The following is a 19,579-nucleotide window of genomic DNA, read 5'->3' as shown; positions in this document are numbered from 1 at the left end:
TGGAAAATTTTAAATTAGACCTCAATATGGAGTTCTGTGTGAGTCCTCTTTTTTTTTTTAATGGTTATTTTTAGTGTTTAAAACTTGTACTGAGGGCCTCAGTTAACTTCATCAAGTGTTCAACAGCTATTTTACCTTTTCTAATAAGAACAGTGCTTCCGAGGCATCTGCACATCTGTCAACCAACATGTCCATGTCCTCTTTGGTTATCACAGGCTCCTTTAGCTGCTCCACCCAAGACCACATCAAACTGCACAGGATGAAAGGATCCTTTTCGCCACATATTCTTTCCCAAGCTCCGTCTCGGGAATTTAGTTCTTTCTAAAAAGGGAAGGAGAAAGAAAAAGAAAGAGAAAGGAGAGTGGACAGGACAAGAGAGGAGGGAAAGGTACAGAGAGAGAGAGAGAGACAAAGCGAGGGAGAGGAGGGCAGGGAGGCATGCTGTGATATCTGATGAGCCCTAGGCTCTCCAGGAGAGTGAAGCCTCAGGCTCTGAGGTGGGGACTGGAACCCCTCCCAGTGGTCCCACTTTCACTCAGTACCCTGGGCTAAGACATTTGATTTCTCTAAGCCTCAGTTTCCCTTTGTGAAATTCATCCCCACCCCACTGGTGGGCTGAATAAACTGAGAGGGCTGTTAAAGCTCCTGATACTGAGAAGGCTTAGTTAACCCGAGTTCTCCATTTCATTCAGAAACCACAGAAACAATTCAAGAAGGAACCTTTCTTTTCAGGCTCCTTAGAACAAAACAAATATTTACTGCAAGGAAGTTGAATGGTAAATGAAAAAGTATAAAAGTGCCAAAAAGTTAATAAATGTGGTATATATAACCTATTTCTTTCAAATTCCTTTTTAGAATCCCATGTAAAATTTAACAAGTCCTGCATTCTGAATTTGATAGGGTAAAACAACTAGGAAGTTTTGCCAATACTCCAAATGCCTGGAGATAATTTAAGGAGATTTTAAAACTTTACCTCACAGAGAGTAGGGGGGAAAGTAAGGTAACTATTTTTAATTTTGAGAGGGTTCAGATTTATGTTTTAATAAATAAAATACATGTTTGCAATAGTAATAAGCAGAATAATTACCACCATTCATTCATTCACCCAATCTAATATTCATAGAAAACTTGTAGTATGACAGGAATGATGACACAAGACTTTTCTCTGCTTCTTATAGCAACCCAGCATGGAGGTTCCCTTTACTGATGAATGTACTGGGAGGCTCATAAAAGAAGAAGTAACTTTCCCAGGAGCCCAAACTAAGAGAGCACATTCCCGACCCAGATCTGCTCTACCCCAGTCTGTGATGTTTTTCTCATGCTATCAGGGTCCTCCAGCACTGGTTTCTCTTTATTTTCTCATAAATAAGCCCAAACTTTTAGTTACGCATAGTCCTTCATATCTCATAGATCATGTACATAGCAGAGTGGCTTTTATTCAATTTTATGTTATTGCACAAACGACATGACTTACAGACCCTCTTAGTAAAATGACCATTACATCATTGCTGTTTTCTGAAAATTTCCAATGGGGCTAGGAAAAACATCAGGGATGATGTAAAGTATTAAACACATGAACTGTATCCTGGCTCTGCTATATTCAGACCACATGACCTCAAGCACATCCCTTGACCTCTGTGAGTTTTCCCACCTGTGATACTTACTTCATAAGTACTGAAAGATTAACAAAAATTTGTAAATAGTATCATCTGTCTCACAGGATTACTGTGAAAATCACATGCAACAATGTGAAAGGGCCTTAGGGGTGCACAGAATTCAACTGATTTTCTTTATTACTGAAAGACCCACAATAAAATCCAGAAAGGAAAAAAGGCAAACCTATCCAAAGGATAGAGTTGTATCTACATCTAGAAAATGCTTTTGTATATATTATGTGTTCAAATAGTTTGGTCATGTGAGGCAGACCCATGATGGGGTGGTGAGCTGTCGAGCCTGAAACCGGAGGTCCTGCCGCTAGCTACTGTGGCTCAGTTAGACGGAGGAGACCTGCCCACTGAGTGGAATGCTTGTTCAGCTTGGAGTACAAAATAAAGAAAATATTTCATGTTGGAAGACAGCAATACATTTAACTACTGATTAAGCAAAACACTACAATTCTGATGAAAAAATCATGCGTGGAAGTGCTCTCCTCCTGTCAAATAGTTGTGAGTGAAGGCAGGCTCCATGCCTCCTCTTCTTGCCTCTGCATCTGGAAGGCCTGACCTCCTAGAAAGTGTACACACCTTGCTTGATTAGTGGTAGGAGATGGAAAAGCAGCTACAAATAATTCATGGTACATTTTGGGCTAACAAGCCAATATCACTGAGCCAGGCCTCCCCAGGTCAGCCCCACATTTGGGCAGTTTACCATAACTAGGTTTATAAGGCCTGTCTTCTCTCTAATCAGCTGCTCATTCTAGGCAGAGAGCATGATTTAAGACTGCTCCCTCATGAAAGTACAACACAAAACAATGTTAAAGTTTAAAATGTCATATTCTAATTTAAGTAAAAGCCAAGAAATAGAACTCAGGGACTCAATCTCAGATAAAACCAGTGGACAAAGGGGCTCTGTGGCCACTCCCATTTGCTCTCTGGAATCTAACACCTGCCTTGTTTGGGTGGACTGGGGAGGGATTGCTGAGGAGTCAGCATTCATCACTCATCCTTCTGTCCTTACTTGATACTTGGGTTAATGAGCTTTGGGAAAGAATTGTCTCTATTTCATTTTATCTCTCCGCTTGGGGTTCTCAAAGTGTGGTTTCCTGCTAGGGCTCAGGTTAGAGATGCTTCAGGTCAGTTCCTACAGTTGTCTATCCATCTGGCCATCAGTCCCACAGGCCCAGCAAGGAAGAAGGAAACTATGGTCATCAATCACTACCACTGCCATGTTCAGTCAAGCACCCTGACGAGTGCTAAGCAGTAAGTGCTTTCTTTCACAGAGACTGAAATGAACCTATACAAGAGACCTGTGTCTGTTATTTCAATGACAGCAATTTGGTATTACAGTTGAGTAACTTGATGTTCAAAGGTTATGTATTATACCAACATGTCTTCAAATTCCTGAAAACAAATGAACTTGGGAAAGTGTATTACTTTTGCTCTGACAAAAATATTTCCTACTCATAAATAATTGAATGAAATTCAAATACCTGCCACATTTCTACTTTCTTTTTCACTTCCTCCTTTTCTGCAATCTCATTTAAATTTGCCAGGGCTTTGGCTGCCAGTATTCTCCTTGCTTCAACACTCAACTCAGACTGTAAAGGCATATGTGCAGCAACTTCAGACAGGTATTTGCTGTTCTGAGTTTCATTCCCCAAGAACTGTGCTTTGGGACTGGACCCACAGTCCACAGGGCGGCGGCAAGTCTCACCATCCTCTGCAACAGAGCTTGGGCCACAACCACCATGACTTTCACACTCACAGTGGTACACTTTCTGTTGAGAAGAGTTTGGTCCCTTAGGAATATTTGCAAAGTTTGGTGTGACTGGTTCCCCAGGGTTGTATGAATCTGAAATTCCTGAAGAGAAGGTTCTACTTCGCTGTACTTCCTTTGGAATGCTCGTCCTATGGAAAATTGATGACCCATCATCTTTGAGTCCCTCTGGGACTCCAAATTTAGTGTGATTCCAGAAAGAAAATGTATTGCGGACCAGCGTTTCCTTATTTAAATCTAGCTGTGGAGACTGTGGGGAGTAACAACGGCTTATGTGCTTCTGCTGCCTGGGATTATGGCAAAGCAAGGCTTGGGCAGGCACCGTCCATGGAGTCCTCCCTTGCTCCAGAAGTGACTCGGCCCTTTTTAAATCTGAATCACTGTAGCTGAGCTGCCTTTTCAGATGAGCCAGGGGCTGAAGACACTCGACATTCCGCCTCTTCCAAAGAGGGTCCAACTCCTGCTCACTGGAAAGAACCACATCCTGATTCTCAAAATCCATCACTACTGCAGTGGGGGTGAAAGAGTCTGATGCATCACTGTCATGTCTCAGTAACTCCTTATCCAGCTGCCTTGTGATCATCTCAGAAACAGTTTTTTCAATTTCAGCTGAGAGGCCAGGTATGTCTGCCACTTCTGTCACCACCGGCCTGTTCTCAGCTAAGTCCAGCAGCAATTTGCAAACAAGGTGGATAATTTTTGGTATATGTTTCAGAAGTCGTGCCTCATATCCATGAAGCAGATGCCGCTGACGAATGAGATACTGTGCTAAGGTAACAGCATGTGCCTTGGGGTCACAGCAAGAGAATATATTGCGAAGAGGAATCAGAAACTGAGTAAATTCCCTTACACAGAGTAGCTGTCCTCGAGTTTGTATGGAATTAGGTCGCTTTGCCCGAACAAATATAATTGCTTGGTCAGCAGTCATTCTTGTTGCAAAAACTAAGTAACATGCTATTAAAACACCTAAACAGTGAAGAAATGAAGATTGGTATGAGAAAAATTTATATTTTTATTTATACTCTTTGATGATTTTAAAATTTGAATATGTATTAGGAAACCATATATATAGAGGAACATTTTAAGAACAATGATAACTTTTAAACTTTTGGTACAGGGGTTCACCTATTTACTTGTCTCTATGGTAACCCTCCCCTTGACTTAGAACCCTTGGTTACCTCTGTACCCCAGGGCAAGCACAAGCACTGTCACAGTGAACCTGAGTAGGTGTGGAGTAAGGGAGGATGGCTGAGTGTGGAGGGCAATGACTGAATGAACTGATGACCTGGTTCATTTACCCTCATTATGCCTAACTCCAACATGGAAGGAAGCCAATACTGCTTTCCACTCTGAACAGTTCTTAAAAATTTCTATTAAATCACTCCGTACATTCTGTTTAGAACTTCCCACCCCTTTCAGCTTTGACATCAATTGGTGGCACATTCCAGACCTGCATTTTTCCCACTTGGGTATTTTTATCTTTGGTGACTATTCATTTTCACAATCTATTTTGTCTCTTGAAGTTTCTTCTTTAAGACTAAACTAATGCCTAAACTAATATATATTTTCCTCCAGACCACAGATACTTTTCTATAAGTACTTAATATTAAGGAAGACCACATTAACAGTGTAAAAACTATGTACTATCATTAATACTAAACTGAGATGAATAATAAAAAGGTGATAAATTAATTTAAATACAATAGTTAATTAACATCAAAAGGCAAATCAAAAGATATCTGTGTGATTCACGAAGTTTCTGAATCTCATTACATGTGAAAATCAGAACCTCTGAAAAATGCCTGTTTTCCTAGTATGAAGTAAGGTCCAACATATCTTTCTCACTAGGATAAGGCAGTTCTTTAGGGTAAGCATGATATATCTGCAGAACTATCACATGGAATCCCTAGAACAATGAGATCTTGGCTCAACCATGAGAGCTGACCATCTGGAGCAGAACTATGTCCCCATCTGAAGATGCTCCCCAGTAAGTGGGAAGGCCAGTGGTAAGTGCATGGGTACATTGTAAACAGAGTCAAACTCTGGTGTCTGGTTGGATTAGATGACTAAGGAAGATTCCATCCTTTTTGTGCCCTAGTTTCGGCATTGCACTGATATTCTGCTGCATTTTAAAGTAAAATCATTGATTTTTATACATAATTTAGGCACAGTTAAGACTCTATAAACAAAATCCTTGTAGCTGTGGCTTTAAATCATGGTCCTATCACTTACTAGATACAGCAAATTAACCTCCTTCAAAACTTACAGTGTTGCTAACAACTTAAAAAGATTATTGGATGAAACAATGCTTGCTATTTCCATTATTATTTTGGTTTAGGAAGATAAAATTTTAAAAAGACTTATGTATTAAAAACAAAAGTATTGACTTTTTTCCTTGAAAGAAGAAAATCAGAAAGGTCATTCAGCTAGCTATGGAAACCCACCTATTTCTCAATACGATGCAGTTTTAACTCTAAATCATTCAAAAAATACTCTCATGGATATATGGTCACTGAACTATCTATTTAAGATATTTCAAGTATCTTTTATTGACTTGTTCCATTTGACTCCAAACCTTTGATAGGAATATGAAAACTATCCTTAAGAACTAGGAAATATTTTTCCTTATATGTTTAAATACACAGAAAGGCAATAAAACCACCCACTAGAATTTACCTGTTCGACCAAGCCCTGCATGACAATGGATAGCTACTTTTCCTTCTTGTAAGGCAAATGTCATCACCTTCACCATATCTAAGATGGTGGTAAGGGACGCTACACCATAATCCTTCCATCCAAAGTTGTAGAAATAAACTGGACAATGAGAAAGAACAAGAAGAAATCAACATGTAGGAGAAATACTTGCAAAGACATTTGAAAAAACTGACTGAAGTCATGAAAAGTATACAGCTGTAAAACATGCAGATCTCACTAGATATGTAGACCTAAAATAACAGGCTTTTCCCATTTCCAGTAAATTTACTGTTAGCATTTCTTAAAAAGCATATTCTGTGTTATTTAACTCATTTCCTGCTGAAACTCAGAAATAATTAATGAAAAGCAGGATTATAAATTAAAGTTGATAACCTATGCCAAAATTACTCTACCATGGAGGGAAAGCATGCAACCTTGTTTAAGCACTGAAACCTGTCTGACTGACTGATAAATGACATGAGGTGGTACATACAGATTTTTCTAACTAGTGGGATAAAAAGCTAGCATGAATTTCAAGTTGTGGAAGTAGCACAGGTTGATCCTTTCCAGCTTGGTGTCAATGACACATGTTCAGTGGATTCTATGCTAAAGCTCCTGTGACTCAGAGCTTCTGGACTTGTCACATACAGAATCCCTGCATCCTACCCACAGGTTAGAGCTATGCGGTAGGTAAAAACACAAATAAGTCCTGGGTTCTAATCCTGTTGCTATGTTTAAGTTGTGTAATCCTGGGCAAGTCAGAACTTCCTCAGTCTGTGTGACCTCATATGTGAAGCACAACAACTATATATATATATATATATATATATATATATATATAGTTAAAAGTTCGTTTATTTATTTGGCTGTGCTGGGTCTTGGTTGCAGCATGTGGGATCTACTTCCCTGACCAGGGGTGGAACCCAGGCCCCCTGCATTGGGAGCACAGTCTGAGCCACTGGACCATCAGGGAAGTCTCAGAACAACTATATTACATGAATGCTTTAAGGATTAAATGAGATGACAGGTCTGACATACTGTTTATGTTAATTATGCAGGTATTATTTCTACAAGGTCTCCTCTCAAGATCTCTCTCACAGGAAAAAAGAAATTCTGTACTTTCTTTACTTTCAACACCAATACTAAATAAGATATTTAAAGACAAAGTTATCTCATCTTCACTTTTCAGAAGCCTTACTACTATGCATGAACTTTGTTTCCATCACCTTTTTAACCTAAGAACTGAGCAGACAAAAGTCTCTGAGTTCTGTCCTTGGTAATGTATGGAGAGGAGGTTGGAAGGACTTACTGCCTGCCTCCATGAAAGCTTCAGGAAGGTATGTGAAGCCACTTTCTTGTTCCAGAGGGTTCCCACAGCTGGCATGCTCACCAGGACGCTGCAGGTTAATGATACTTTTTATGCCGTGGCTTAAAGGGAAAAGAAAAAAATTAGTCATATTGGGGAGGCAGTGTTAACAAAAAATAACCATTTTTGGTATTAATGAACATTAACTACTCTTACAACTTTGTCTTACTTGAAATAAGTTCCTCACATTTCTGTTGGTAAAATGAAAGCACTTTTCTATTTTAAGTCAAAAGCAGTGGAAAAGAAGACATAAGCTGGCTTATTACAGTGTGTAAACATGCAACATTTACCTTCGGAACTGCTCAATGATACAGAACTTCTCCAGGACCTCAGTGGATGGGCGTGCCATGGCCAGGATATTATCAGTGACCCTACAGATGGGAGGAGGGACTGATGAAATGCACAGAACTGAGAAAGCAAGATTTCAAGCCCTTACTTTTTCTATGATTTCAACAATACTGTAAGATAAGAATCTCCTTATACAAATCTGGCTTCAATTCTGTATTATGATTAGGACTCTAAGAAACCCTCACTTCTTAAACCCCTGGAAACAATTCCAGAACATAATGTATTTATGGGCTCCAGCAAAGTATCTTCAAGGACTTTGATGAGATTCTAGAGGACATGACCGAATGATGGAGAAACCTCAACTGGCAGCAAAATAACATCCTGGATTAGTTATCCAGAGGTTACTGACTAAATGAGGAGGGCCAGCTGGGAGGTATTTTTAGTTACATAGTTATCTGTACCTCAATTATCTAATGTGTTGAGTGAGGGTAATAATGCCTGCCTCATAGGGTTGGTGTGAGAATTCAATATGATGAGTATAAAGTCTTTTAGCATAAATTCTGGCATGTGGTTATGAATAAATGCTGAGTTATTGTAATTTAGAAAAAAAATATCACTTTGGAGTCACTCAGGCCTGGTTTCAAATGCTGGCTTTTCTATTTTCCAGCTGTGCAGCAAATTACTTAGTCTCTCTGGACTTCAATCCCTTATCAATAACATGACACTAACAATGCCTACTTAAAAGGGTTTTATGAGCATAATCATTTGAAAATGTCTAGCACTGTGACTGACCTGTAACCAAATGGATGTTTACCGAGTGTACAAATGGATAGAGGCCCAGTAAATGGCTGTCATTCTCACTAGGGCTCTAACTTCCCTCTGTTCTGATCAGATTTCCCGCCAGTGGTCTGGTGAAAGATACCTAAGACAGACTGTCACAAGTTGTGGGTTACAAGAACCTGAGAGGAGTAACAGAGACATCAGATGAGCAGGTCAGGATTCAGAAAGATACCATCTCTCGTGCCTGGGGCAATATCTAAAAACAGGGAACCACGAAGGTTTGGGATCCCCCAAATTTAATAGCACTTAGTGTAAGATTAGGAGAGATGTAATGTGAAAGCAGCAGAAGTGAAAACAAGATAGTTTAGTCAACAATAAACCAGAAATATTAATGTGACCTTAAGCTGCATTATTATAAATTTATGTGTCTGACCACATCTCAGGAGTAGTGTTTGCTTTTCTCATGACACTCTAAAAAAGTAGTGATGAAGGTAGTGACAGTGGATCCCAGACTATAACACTACACATGTACCCAACACATCCAATATGAAAAATACAGGGCTGGAGCTTAGTAAACTGGCTGACAAATACCTAATTTGTAAAAGGATTCTTACTTTATAAAATGATTCACCAGCAGAGTTCTTTAAACAGTGAATTCCTCTTAGTGCATTCCAAATATGGTTTTAAATATCAGAATTTTTCAGAGGTATCACTATATCAAAAAAGGTATACTTAACAATTTGCTAGTAATAATAAAAATAGCATGATTCAATAATGAATGAATTACACTTACATACCATAAACAATGAAAGCATTTTACATCATTTACTAAACTGACAACTTATACCACCCTCTACTGAGGCAGACTGGAAGTGTATGTATTTGTATGAAAATGTATCCTTTTATACAGAATACAGGAACAAAATAAAAATGAGGCTAAAGTTCACCTGCATGAAAGTGAAAAACTACCTGTATACCTTGTAATTTCTCAAATTTATAGCTGAATATTTTAATTGTTTCTAGAAATCTCTGAAATTTAAAATCTATCTAGTTACCAATTCTTTAAGATACTTTACCTACAACATTCTACTTTATTAAAAAAAATAATCCTAAAGGGTTGGTTGGTTTTATTATTTCCATTTTACAGATGAGGAAACTGTGGTTCAGAGTGCCTGTGAGTAGGCCAGATTGTCAAGAGGGGAAGCCAGGGATGGAAGGTAAGTCAGAGGTCCTCTGACTTAAAAATCCCACATTTCTTCTTCTACTGGCTACTGCCTCTGGCCATCACCTATAACTCCATTTCCTTTTCCTACTTAGCAGTAGGTGGGAGCTATCAAAGACTGACAGAATCACTTACCAGGACGAGTAGATCCCTTTAACAGCTTGTTCCTGTTCACTCCAGCGGGCTGCATTTTCATACTTGCAAGCTTTGCCACCACATGCCATAGAACAGGCCACGTGTCCAGGAATGACATGCCGCAAACGCTCTCCAACTTTTGTATATTTTGGCGTTGGACGTCCTGAATTTCCTAGAACATACGAAGAAGGGAAGATTTAAAATCCTACTCTCCAAATGGAACAGTAACAAGGGAAAGAGCTTCCAATTTCTCTCAGGATTGCATATGACAAGTTGGTGCTAAATCCCCTTCATTTTGTCAGGAATAAAACTGTTTCCCTTTCATATAAGTACACTATCCTTTACTTCAGAAAAGGCCTTTGCACACAAGAATCTCCATATGGGGTACTGGTAATGAAAAGGAAGAAACTGTTACAGCAGATCTTCTACAAAGAAATGAGTTTTACACAAGAACTACATTTTTAATGAAAAAAACATAAAACATTCAAGCATTTTTATCTATTACATGTCTACTGAATCTCTTAGCATAACAGACAATAAGTATAATGTAGAATTCTCAAAATTTTTAAAGGTATAAACACAGCATAGCTTCTTCACAATCATATTTAAACTCAAAGGTGTGTCAATCTTTAAGAAGAAAAGGAGCTTTACTTTTTCTCTCGGGGCAAGTTGGGTTTCTCTCAGCACAGCTGACAGAGGACATGGCCACCATCACCTGGAGAGAAGACGAGGACAGCACCTTGGCAGCAGAGCTGCGCCGCCCCTGCTGCAGCCGCAGGATAGGGTCGGAGGCAGAGTGGCGACGACCCTCAAAAAAGGAGCTGAGGAATGGCACAGCGGAGAGCCTCCGGGGTGGATCCTGCATGGTGCTGGGCTTCCAGGAGGGAAGAGCTGGAGGCGAGATGTCAGCGCCAGCCTGCTCCATGATGAAGTTACACTGAGATGTGAGCATCACTCTGCGTGATCTAACTGCTGTTCAGGATAGGCTGACTTGTTTCCATAGTGACAAACAAAGAAAGTACTGATTCCCACTCAGATCTGTACATGCAAAATCCCTTATGAATGGATTGTGTTTTGAACAGATTGTTCAAATATAGGGAAGAATAACATGTATTTTAAATAGATTATACCTAAAATGTGACTTTTCTACTGTTTCTCAAATACCTTCAAAAAGATCTGACTGCTCAGAGAATTGTATCTAAAATATTGTAATGAATTTAGAAAAATGTCTTTATGATGCAAACACACACATTATTAAAATACCTAAATTTTGTTCTTCCGTTCATATCTATTCTCTGAACATTTTGAAAAATATTCTCTTTCTACTCCTCTCTGGAAAAGGGCAGATAAAAAGTTAATTGTAATAAAGTGGGACATATTAGATATCTCTAACATTATTAAAACATAATTTTTCAAAACCAAAAATCCCTCTATTTTTTGTTTAGTTGCTATATCATATCTGACTCTTTCACAGTCTCATGGACTATAGCCTGCCAGGCTCCTCTGTCCATGGGATTTCCCAGGCAAGAATACTGGAGTGCACTGCCATTTCCTTCTCCAGGGAATCTTCCTGACCCAGGGACTGAACTCACATCTCCTGCACTGAAGGTAGACCCTTTATCAGTGGGCCACCTTGGAAACAAAACCCTCTATTATTTTATAGAACAACTTAAGAAATGCTTGGATAGAAGAAATAAAGACATCTTGAGGGCTGGTATACTAACCAAAAGACATTTATTTTCATATTTCTATTTTCAGAATGTGAAAATCCAATTCTTGGTTATTGGATAGTTATAGCAGTCATAACTACAGCCCTCAAAAACTCAAAAGACATGCTTTTGTGTCTTTTGTTGCTGACTAAGGGGAAAAGAGAAGCTTCTATAATGTCTTGGCAGAGACATAGGAAGAAAATCCACTAAGTATCACATTTTTTAAAGGAACTGGATGAGGGGGAGGTTGCAACTTGAGGATAAAGGATATAAAGAACACAGAAACTGTAACAACCACCCATTGTCCGCCTCCTCTCTTGTTAATGTCAAACTGCAACACCCTCACCCCACCCCCTTGTCTTTTTCTCTTTCTGTTTCTCCAAATGGTATTCTGGCCATGTGCAGATGGAAACAAACCATTATCACAGATAGGGCTCTTTGCTTTGTTATGTTCTATTTTAATAATTAATAATGCTTTAAAACTTGCTCTTTTTAAAACACACCCCCATTTCTCCAAATGGATATGTTTTGTCAAATAAGATACAGCAGCTCAATTTGGTGTCTAAATTCAAGTGTAGCACCCTGCCCCTATCATTTTGTAAACAGCAATGAAAAATAATTTCTTCTAATGTAGTCTATTCAGAAGGCACAGCTTCCACAGTTTGAAAGGAAAGGAAAGTACAGAGGATGTGGTGACGAAGGCATGTTGGAACCTGATGTCAAGAAGCCCTAAATGCTCAAAATAAGGAGTCTGAGTCTGCTATTGGGGAACAGGAGTCTGACTCAAGTTTCTCAGGGTTAACACTCCCTGCAAAGACAGGGACTGAAGTCAAGGACTGAGGGCCTGCTGGGACAGTAACAGTAAGTGTGGGAGCAAGATAGTACAGGCGTGGACACTGCACTGCATGCCAAGACTTCAAGTCTAAGCGAGCAGCAGCAAGACACTTAAGTCAGTAAATACGGAGTCCATAAGGAGAAGGTGCCAGAGAAAACCCAGCAGGCAATCTCCATCTGAGATGAAATGCATGTGAGGCAGCAACTAGGAGGCCTCAACCAGTGAGCAGGAAATGCCTGATCTGTGCAGCTCTAAGGATATGAGAGTCCAAGTGACTCTGCTCTCAACAGTTCTGAAAATGAGAATGAAATTGATGAGGATAGGACTTGTCTGGACCAAGCCAAGGAAGGGAAGATTTTTGTATCATCTCAGGAATAATTGCTGTGAAATGTTAAGAACTGGGCTGGCCTCAAATAAATATGCAACCACTTAGTGGACTCAGTTACCAGACAGGGACACTGAGTTTGGGCTTTCAGTAAAGTGGAGTTGAAGGCAAACAGGAATCCAAAAGGTGACTGCAGCCCTCCCTCTCAGCATATTCTTGCCTTGCTCACTCACCTGGGGCACCCAGGGGTGCTGGGATACACTGGCACTCTCTGGTGGTGAACTGGAGTGCTCCTCACCTGTGGGCACGACAGACAGGGCAGAGGCCTCCACTTCCCCAAGACATGTCAGAACTGTCAACCTCACTATTGCATGCTCCAAACTATTCCTTGAAAAAATGCCCAATTCATAGCCAAATCCACCTTTAAAAATCAGTTATTTATGCCAAATGACATTACAATAGGGAAGAGTACCTTTCATTCCACCCCTAAACTCATCTTCCTTTCAGTATCTGTCCACAGACACATGGATTTTCTACATATTTGTAGTCATAATTGCAAATAATTTCCCCTGCTTTTTCTAAGGAGCATAGCCAACATCTTCCCATTTTGCTTTAGTCTTCTCATTTTCATTTAGTGGATGCACAAGAATTTGATGCATTATAATTTACCCAGTCATTCTTTAGTTGTTGAATATTTAGGCTATTATCAATTACATTGTTTAAAAATAAGGTATTATATATTTTCAGGATTAAAATTTTTTATTTCTATTTTTTCCTTCATTAAACTAGAGATGATATGACTGGTATGCAAGGCTCATATTTTTATTTACTTGAGTCTTTACATGTTTGAACAACTAACTTTATAGAAGCAGAAAGGAGTAATATTTTTTAGCAAATCACAGGTTTTTCCTGAGGTCAGAGAGGAACACAGCATTAAAATAAAGATCAAGAGATGCTGTCTCTAATAAGCTATTTTGCCAACCTCCGTGACCTCAGAAATCCATACCTCCACATAACCATGTTTTCGTTCACAGAATGTTGCCAAAAAACAATCATGCCATGACTTTAAAGGGATTATCTTTTAATTCATGGAATAAAACATATTAGAACTTGTACCAAATTAGTACAAGTTGGTCTTTCTTTTGTGTATTATTTTTAAAAAGTTATTTTATTCATTTTGTGGATCAATTTAGTTACTAATACTCATATTTTTTGTTTCACACCTCTGTAAGACTTTGTATTACATCCAAAAACCAATTAAAAATTTTAAATTGGGATGAATCATATAGATTGCTAATGATGAATTGTTCAGACTAACATTTTAATATTTAAATTATCAATAGGAAAAAGTGAAGCCTTTTCTTTAAATCAAAGGAGCAACAAGACTACTTAATTTCTAATATTTTTCATGTTTTATATAAAATGGAAGTGTTTTAGAGCAAGAGCAATTTTATGAAGGGCCATATTTTCAATAGACACCTAAAAGCTAAAGAAACTTTTTCTGACAGCCACAGAGATAGGCTGTTGTTGTTCTTGTTCAGCTGCTCAGTCATGTCCGACTCTTTCCAACCCCACAGACTGCAGCACGCCAAGCTTCTACGTCCTTCACCATCTCCTGGAGCTTGCTCAAACACATGTCCATAGAGTCTCATGTCCATTTAGTCACGTGTCTATGTAGTCTCAGTCCTAAGTCAATAAAGGAGTCATTTTTCCAGGAACTAGACTAGAACGCCGACTTTTCAGCTTCTTTTTTATTCCACTTTTTGTGACAGGAGGCTCATTTCTCACAAGGCAGTTAACTATTCAACTGTTCGACAGCTCAAGATATTTTCTACTGTTGAGTCATAATCCATTCTCTGTAAACACTGGTCTTGGTTCCCCCCTGTGAAAATGAAAGTCGCTCAGTTGTGTCCGACTTTTTGCAACCTCACAGACTATACAGTCCATGGAATTCTCCAGGCCAGAATACTGGAGTGGGTAGCCTATTCCTTCTCCAGGGGATCTTCCCGACCCAGGAATTGAACCAGTGTCTCCTGAATTGCAGGTGGATTCTTTACCAACTGAGCTATCAGGCAAGTTAAAAATGAAAAATAAAGCATCTCTCTGACTTGCAAGGTTTTCAAATATCTGAAGACAGAACTTCTCCAAGACTCCCCCAATTGCAGTCAAATCTTAATTTTTACAAACATTAATAGTCATTGTTTCCAGATCCTTCACTATAATTCACTTTCTTCAGAGAGCCCCCTAGCCCCTGCCTTCCCTTTACAGATAAACTTCTAAAAAGAAAATTTGACTTCATTTGCTATTTTCATTTGTGACCTGTTTCATTCTTGCTAAGGTCTCTGATGGTCCTTTTTATAGTTTTTGTCTTATTTTTACTGCTTAGCACACATCCGACAGAGTTGAACAATTTAATTTTAATTTTAAAAATATTTGGAAAGGATTTTACTTTTTGATGCATCTCAAACTTATAGAAAAGTTTTAAGTATAATACAAAGAATTTTTTTTTATTGAACCATTTGAGAATAAGCTTCAGATATGCTGCTCCATTATTCTAAATAAGTTACTGTACATTTCCCATAAAAAATTCTCCAAAATTCCCCCAAATCAGAAAATTATAATTGATATATTATTAGTTGCCCACTATGCCAAAGCCTTTGACTGTGTGGATCACAATAAACTGTGGAAAATTATGAAAGAGATGGGAATACCAGACCACCTGATCTGCCTCTAGATAAATTTGTATGCAGGTCAGGAAGCAACAGTTAGAACTGGACATGAACAACAGACTTGTTCCAAATAGGAAAAGGAGTTCGTCAAGGCTGTATATTGTCACCCTGCTTATTTAACTCATATGCAGAGTACATCATGAGAAACGCTGGACTTGAAGAAACAAGCTGGAATCAAGATTGCCAGGAGAAATATCAATAACCTCAGATATGCAGATGATACCACCCTTATGGCAGAAAGTGAAGAGGAACTCAAAAGCCTCTTGATGAAAGTGAAAGTGGAGAGTGAAAAAGTTGGCTTAAAGCTCAACATTTAGAAAACGAAGATCATGGCATCTGGTCCCATCACTTCATGGGAAATAGATGTGGAAACAGTGTCAGACTTTATTTTGGGGGGCTCCAAAATCACTGCAGATGGTGACTGCAGCCATGAAATTAAAAGACGCTTACTCCTTGGAAGGAAAGTTATGACCAACCTAGATAGCATATTCAAAAGCAGAGACATTACTTTGCCAACAAATGTCCATCTAGTCAAGGCTATGGTTTTTCCAGTGGTCATGTATGGATGTGAGAGTTGGACTGTGAAGAAGGCTGAGCGCCGAAGAATTGATGCTTTTGAACTGTGGTGTTGGAGAAGACTCTTGAGAGTCCCTTGGACTGCAAGGAGATCCAACCAGTCCATTCTGAAGGAGATCAGCCCTGGGATTTCTTTGGAAGGAATGATGCTAAAGCTGAAACTCCAGTACTTTGGCCACCTCATGCAAAGAGTTGGCTCACTGGAAAAGACCCTGATGCTGGGAGGGATTGGGGGCAGGAGGAGAAGGGGACAACAGAGGATGAGATGACTGGATGGCATCACTGACTCGACGAATGTTGAGTTTGAGTGAACTCTTGGAGTTGGAGATGGACAGGGAGGCCTGGTGTGCTGTAATTCATAGGGTCGAAAAGGTCGGACACAACTGAGCGACTGAACTGAACTTACTTCCTGTACATAGATATTTTCCCCCTTTCGATTTAGCGAGTTTTCAGCAATAATTTTTTCAAATGAATTTTCAATCCCCTTATCTCTTTCTTCTCCCTCAGGAATCCCTATTATGTGTAAATTGGCATCTGCTGCTGCTGCTGCTAAGTTGCTTCAGTCGTGTCCGACTCTGTGTGACCCCATAGATGGTAGCCCACCAAGCTCCCCGTCTCTGGGATTCTCCAGGCAAGAACACTGGAGTGGGTTGCCATTTCCTCCTCCAATGCATGAAAGTGAAAAGTGAAAGTGAAGTTGCTCAGTCGTGCCCGACTCCTAGCAACCCCATGTACTGCAGCCTACCAGGCTCCTCCGTCCATGGGATTTTCCAGGCAAGAACACTGGAGTGGGTTGCCATTGCCTTCTCCTAAATTGGCATCCCATAGGTCAAATATGTTGGTTTTATTTTTTCTTTTCATTTGTCCTTTTGTCTGCTAACTGTGATTGGGTGATTTCCATTATTCTATCTTCCAGCTCACTAATTCATTCTTCAGAATTAATTTGCTGTTTTAAAAAAATTTTATTTATTTTCTTTGGAGGCTAATTACTTTACAATATTGTGGTGCATTTTGCCATACATCAACATGAATCAGCCACAGGTGTACATGTGTCTCCCCATCCTGAACCCCCAACCCACTTCCCTCCCCACCCCATCCCTCTGGGTTGTCCCAAAACACCAGCTTTGAGTGCCCTGCTTCATGCATTGAACTTGCACTGGTCACCTGTTTTACATATGGTAATATACATGTTTCAATATACATACTGTCTCAAATTGTCTCACCCTTGCCTTCTCCCACGTCGAAAAGTCTGTTCTTTGCATCTGTCTCTTTTGCTGTCTTGCATATAGAGTCATCATTACTGTCTTTCTAAATTCCATATATATGCGTTAATATACTGTATTGGTGTTTCTCTTTCTGTTTCTCCTTCTTACTTCACTTTCTGTAATAGACTCCAGTTTCATCCACCTCATTAGAACTGACTCAAATGCGTTCTTTTTTACAGTTGAGTAATATTTCATTGTGTATACGTACCACACATCCTTATCCATCATCTGCTGATGTACATCTAGGTTGCTTCATGTCCCAGCTATTGTAAACAGTGCTGCAATGAACACTGAGGTACATGTCTCTCTTGCAATTCTTGTTTCCTTGGTGTGTATGCCCAGCAGTGGGATTGCTGGGTCACATGGCAGTTCTATTTCTAGTTTTTTAAGGAATCTCAACACTGTTCTCCATGGTGGCTGTACTAGTTTGCATTCTCACCAATAGTATAAGAGGGTTCCCTTTTCTCCAAACCCTATCCAGCACTTTTGTAGTTCTGTCCATTCTGTCCAGCGTGAGATGCTACCTCATTGTGGTGTTGATTTGCATTTCTCTGATAGTGAGTGATGTGTTTGTTAGCCATTTGTATGTCTTCTTTAGAGAAATATCTGTTTAGTTCTTTGGCCCATTTTTTGATTGGGTTGCATTGAGCTATATGAGCTGCTTATATACTTTGGAGATTAATTATTTGTCAGCTGTTTCATTTGCTACTATTTCTCCCATTCTGAAGGCTGCCTTTTCACCTTGCTTATAGTTTCCTTCGTTGTGCAAAAGCTTTTAAGTTTAATTGGGTCCCATTTTTTAATTTTTGTTTTATTTCCATTACTCTGGGAGGTGGGTCATAGAGGATCTTGCTATGATTTATCTCAGAGAGTGTTCTGCATGTTTTCCTCTAAGTGTTTTATAGCTTCTGGTCTTACTTGTAGATCTTTAATCCATTTTGAGTTTATTTTTGAGAATGGTGTTAGAAAGTGTTCTAACTTCATTCTTTTACAGGTAGTGGACCATTGTGCCAGCACTTGTTAAAGAGATTGTCTTTTCTCCATTGTATATTTTTGCCTTCTTTGTCAAAGATAAGGTGTCCATCATTTCTGTTCAATTGCTCAGTCATATCCGACTGTTTGCGACCCCATGGACTGCTGTACTCCTGGCCTCCCTGTCCACCATCAACTCCCAGAGTTTCCTCAAACTCATGTCCATTGAGTTGGTGATGCCATCGAACCACCTCATCCTCTGTCATCCCTTTTTTTCTCCTGTCTTCAATCTTTCCCAGCATCAGGGTCTTTTTCAATGAGTCAACTCTTTGCATGAGGTGGCCAAAGTATTGGAGTTTCAGCTTCAGCATCAGTCCTTCCAATGAACACTCAGGACTGATCTCCTTTAGGATGGACTGGTTGGATCTCCTTGTACTCCAAGGGACTCTCAAGAGTCTTCTCCAACACCATAGCTCAAAAGCATCAATTCTTCAGTTCTCAGCTTTCTGTATAGTCCAACTCTCACATCCATACATGACTACTGGAAAAACTATAGCCTTGACTAGACAGACCTTTGTTGGCGAAGGAACATCTCTGCTTTTTAATATGCTGTCTAGGTTGGTCATTACTTTCCTGCCAAGGAGTGTCTTTTAATTTCATGACTGCAATCACCATCTGCAGTGATTTTGGAGCCCCTCAAAAAATAAAGTCTGACACTGTTTCCACTGTTTCCTATCTATTTGCCGTGAAGTGATGGGACTGGATGTCATGATCTTAGTTTTCTGAATGTTGAGCCTTAAGCCAACATTTTCACTCTTCTCTTTCATTTTCATCAAGAGGCTCTTTAGTTCTTCTCCACTCTCTGCCACAAGGGTGGTGTCATCTGCATATCTGAGGTTATTGATATTTCTCCCAGCAGTCTTGATTGCAGTGTGTGCTTCATCCAGCCCAGTGTTTCACATGATGTACTGTGCATATAAGTTAAACAAGCAGGGTGACAGTATACAGACTTGACATACTCTTTTCCCAATCTGGAACCAGTCTGTTGTTCCATGTCCAGTTCTAACTGCTGCTTCCTGACTTGCATACAGATTTCTCAGGAGGCAGATCAGGTGGTCTGGTATTCCCATCTCTTTCAGTATTTTCCAGAGTTTGTTGTGATCCACACAGTCAAAGGCTTTGGCATAGTCAATAAGGTAGAAATAGATGTTCTTCTGGAACTCTCTCGCTTTTCCAATGATCCAGTGG

The 19,579-nt window shown here is 39.5% G+C and overlaps 1 protein-coding gene and 1 long non-coding RNA gene across 7 annotated transcripts in view; one reads left to right on the top strand and one right to left on the bottom strand.

The window, feature by feature from the left end:
- LOC104969435 (uncharacterized) overlaps positions 1-9,966 on the top strand; it is a 76,763-nt gene extending 66,797 nt beyond the window's left edge. Inside the window, exons 2-3 of the long non-coding RNA XR_009495651.1 lie at positions 9,711-9,780; positions 9,881-9,966. This is a non-coding gene — a long non-coding RNA (uncharacterized lncRNA). The remainder of the gene's footprint in view (positions 1-9,710; positions 9,781-9,880) is intronic.
- PTPDC1 (protein tyrosine phosphatase domain containing 1) overlaps positions 1-19,579 on the bottom strand; it is a 74,337-nt gene that overhangs the window by 9,227 nt on the left and 45,531 nt on the right. For 3 of the 6 annotated variants that reach the window (XM_024995721.2, XM_005210441.5, XM_024995722.2), the window contains 6 exons: positions 9,921-10,092; positions 7,786-7,866; positions 7,439-7,557; positions 6,112-6,249; positions 3,149-4,401; positions 136-321 (listed from right to left, as the gene is read on the bottom strand). In XM_024995721.2, coding sequence (XP_024851489.1) covers positions 136-321; positions 3,149-4,401; positions 6,112-6,249; positions 7,439-7,557; positions 7,786-7,866; positions 9,921-10,092 — 1,949 coding nt within the window. 6 annotated transcript variants of the gene reach the window in all.

This window comes from Bos taurus, chromosome 8 (assembly GCF_002263795.3).
Source record: "Bos taurus isolate L1 Dominette 01449 registration number 42190680 breed Hereford chromosome 8, ARS-UCD2.0, whole genome shotgun sequence".
NCBI classification, from domain to species: domain Eukaryota; kingdom Metazoa; phylum Chordata; class Mammalia; order Artiodactyla; family Bovidae; genus Bos; species Bos taurus.
This window is presented reverse-complemented; position numbering and strand designations above follow the sequence as displayed.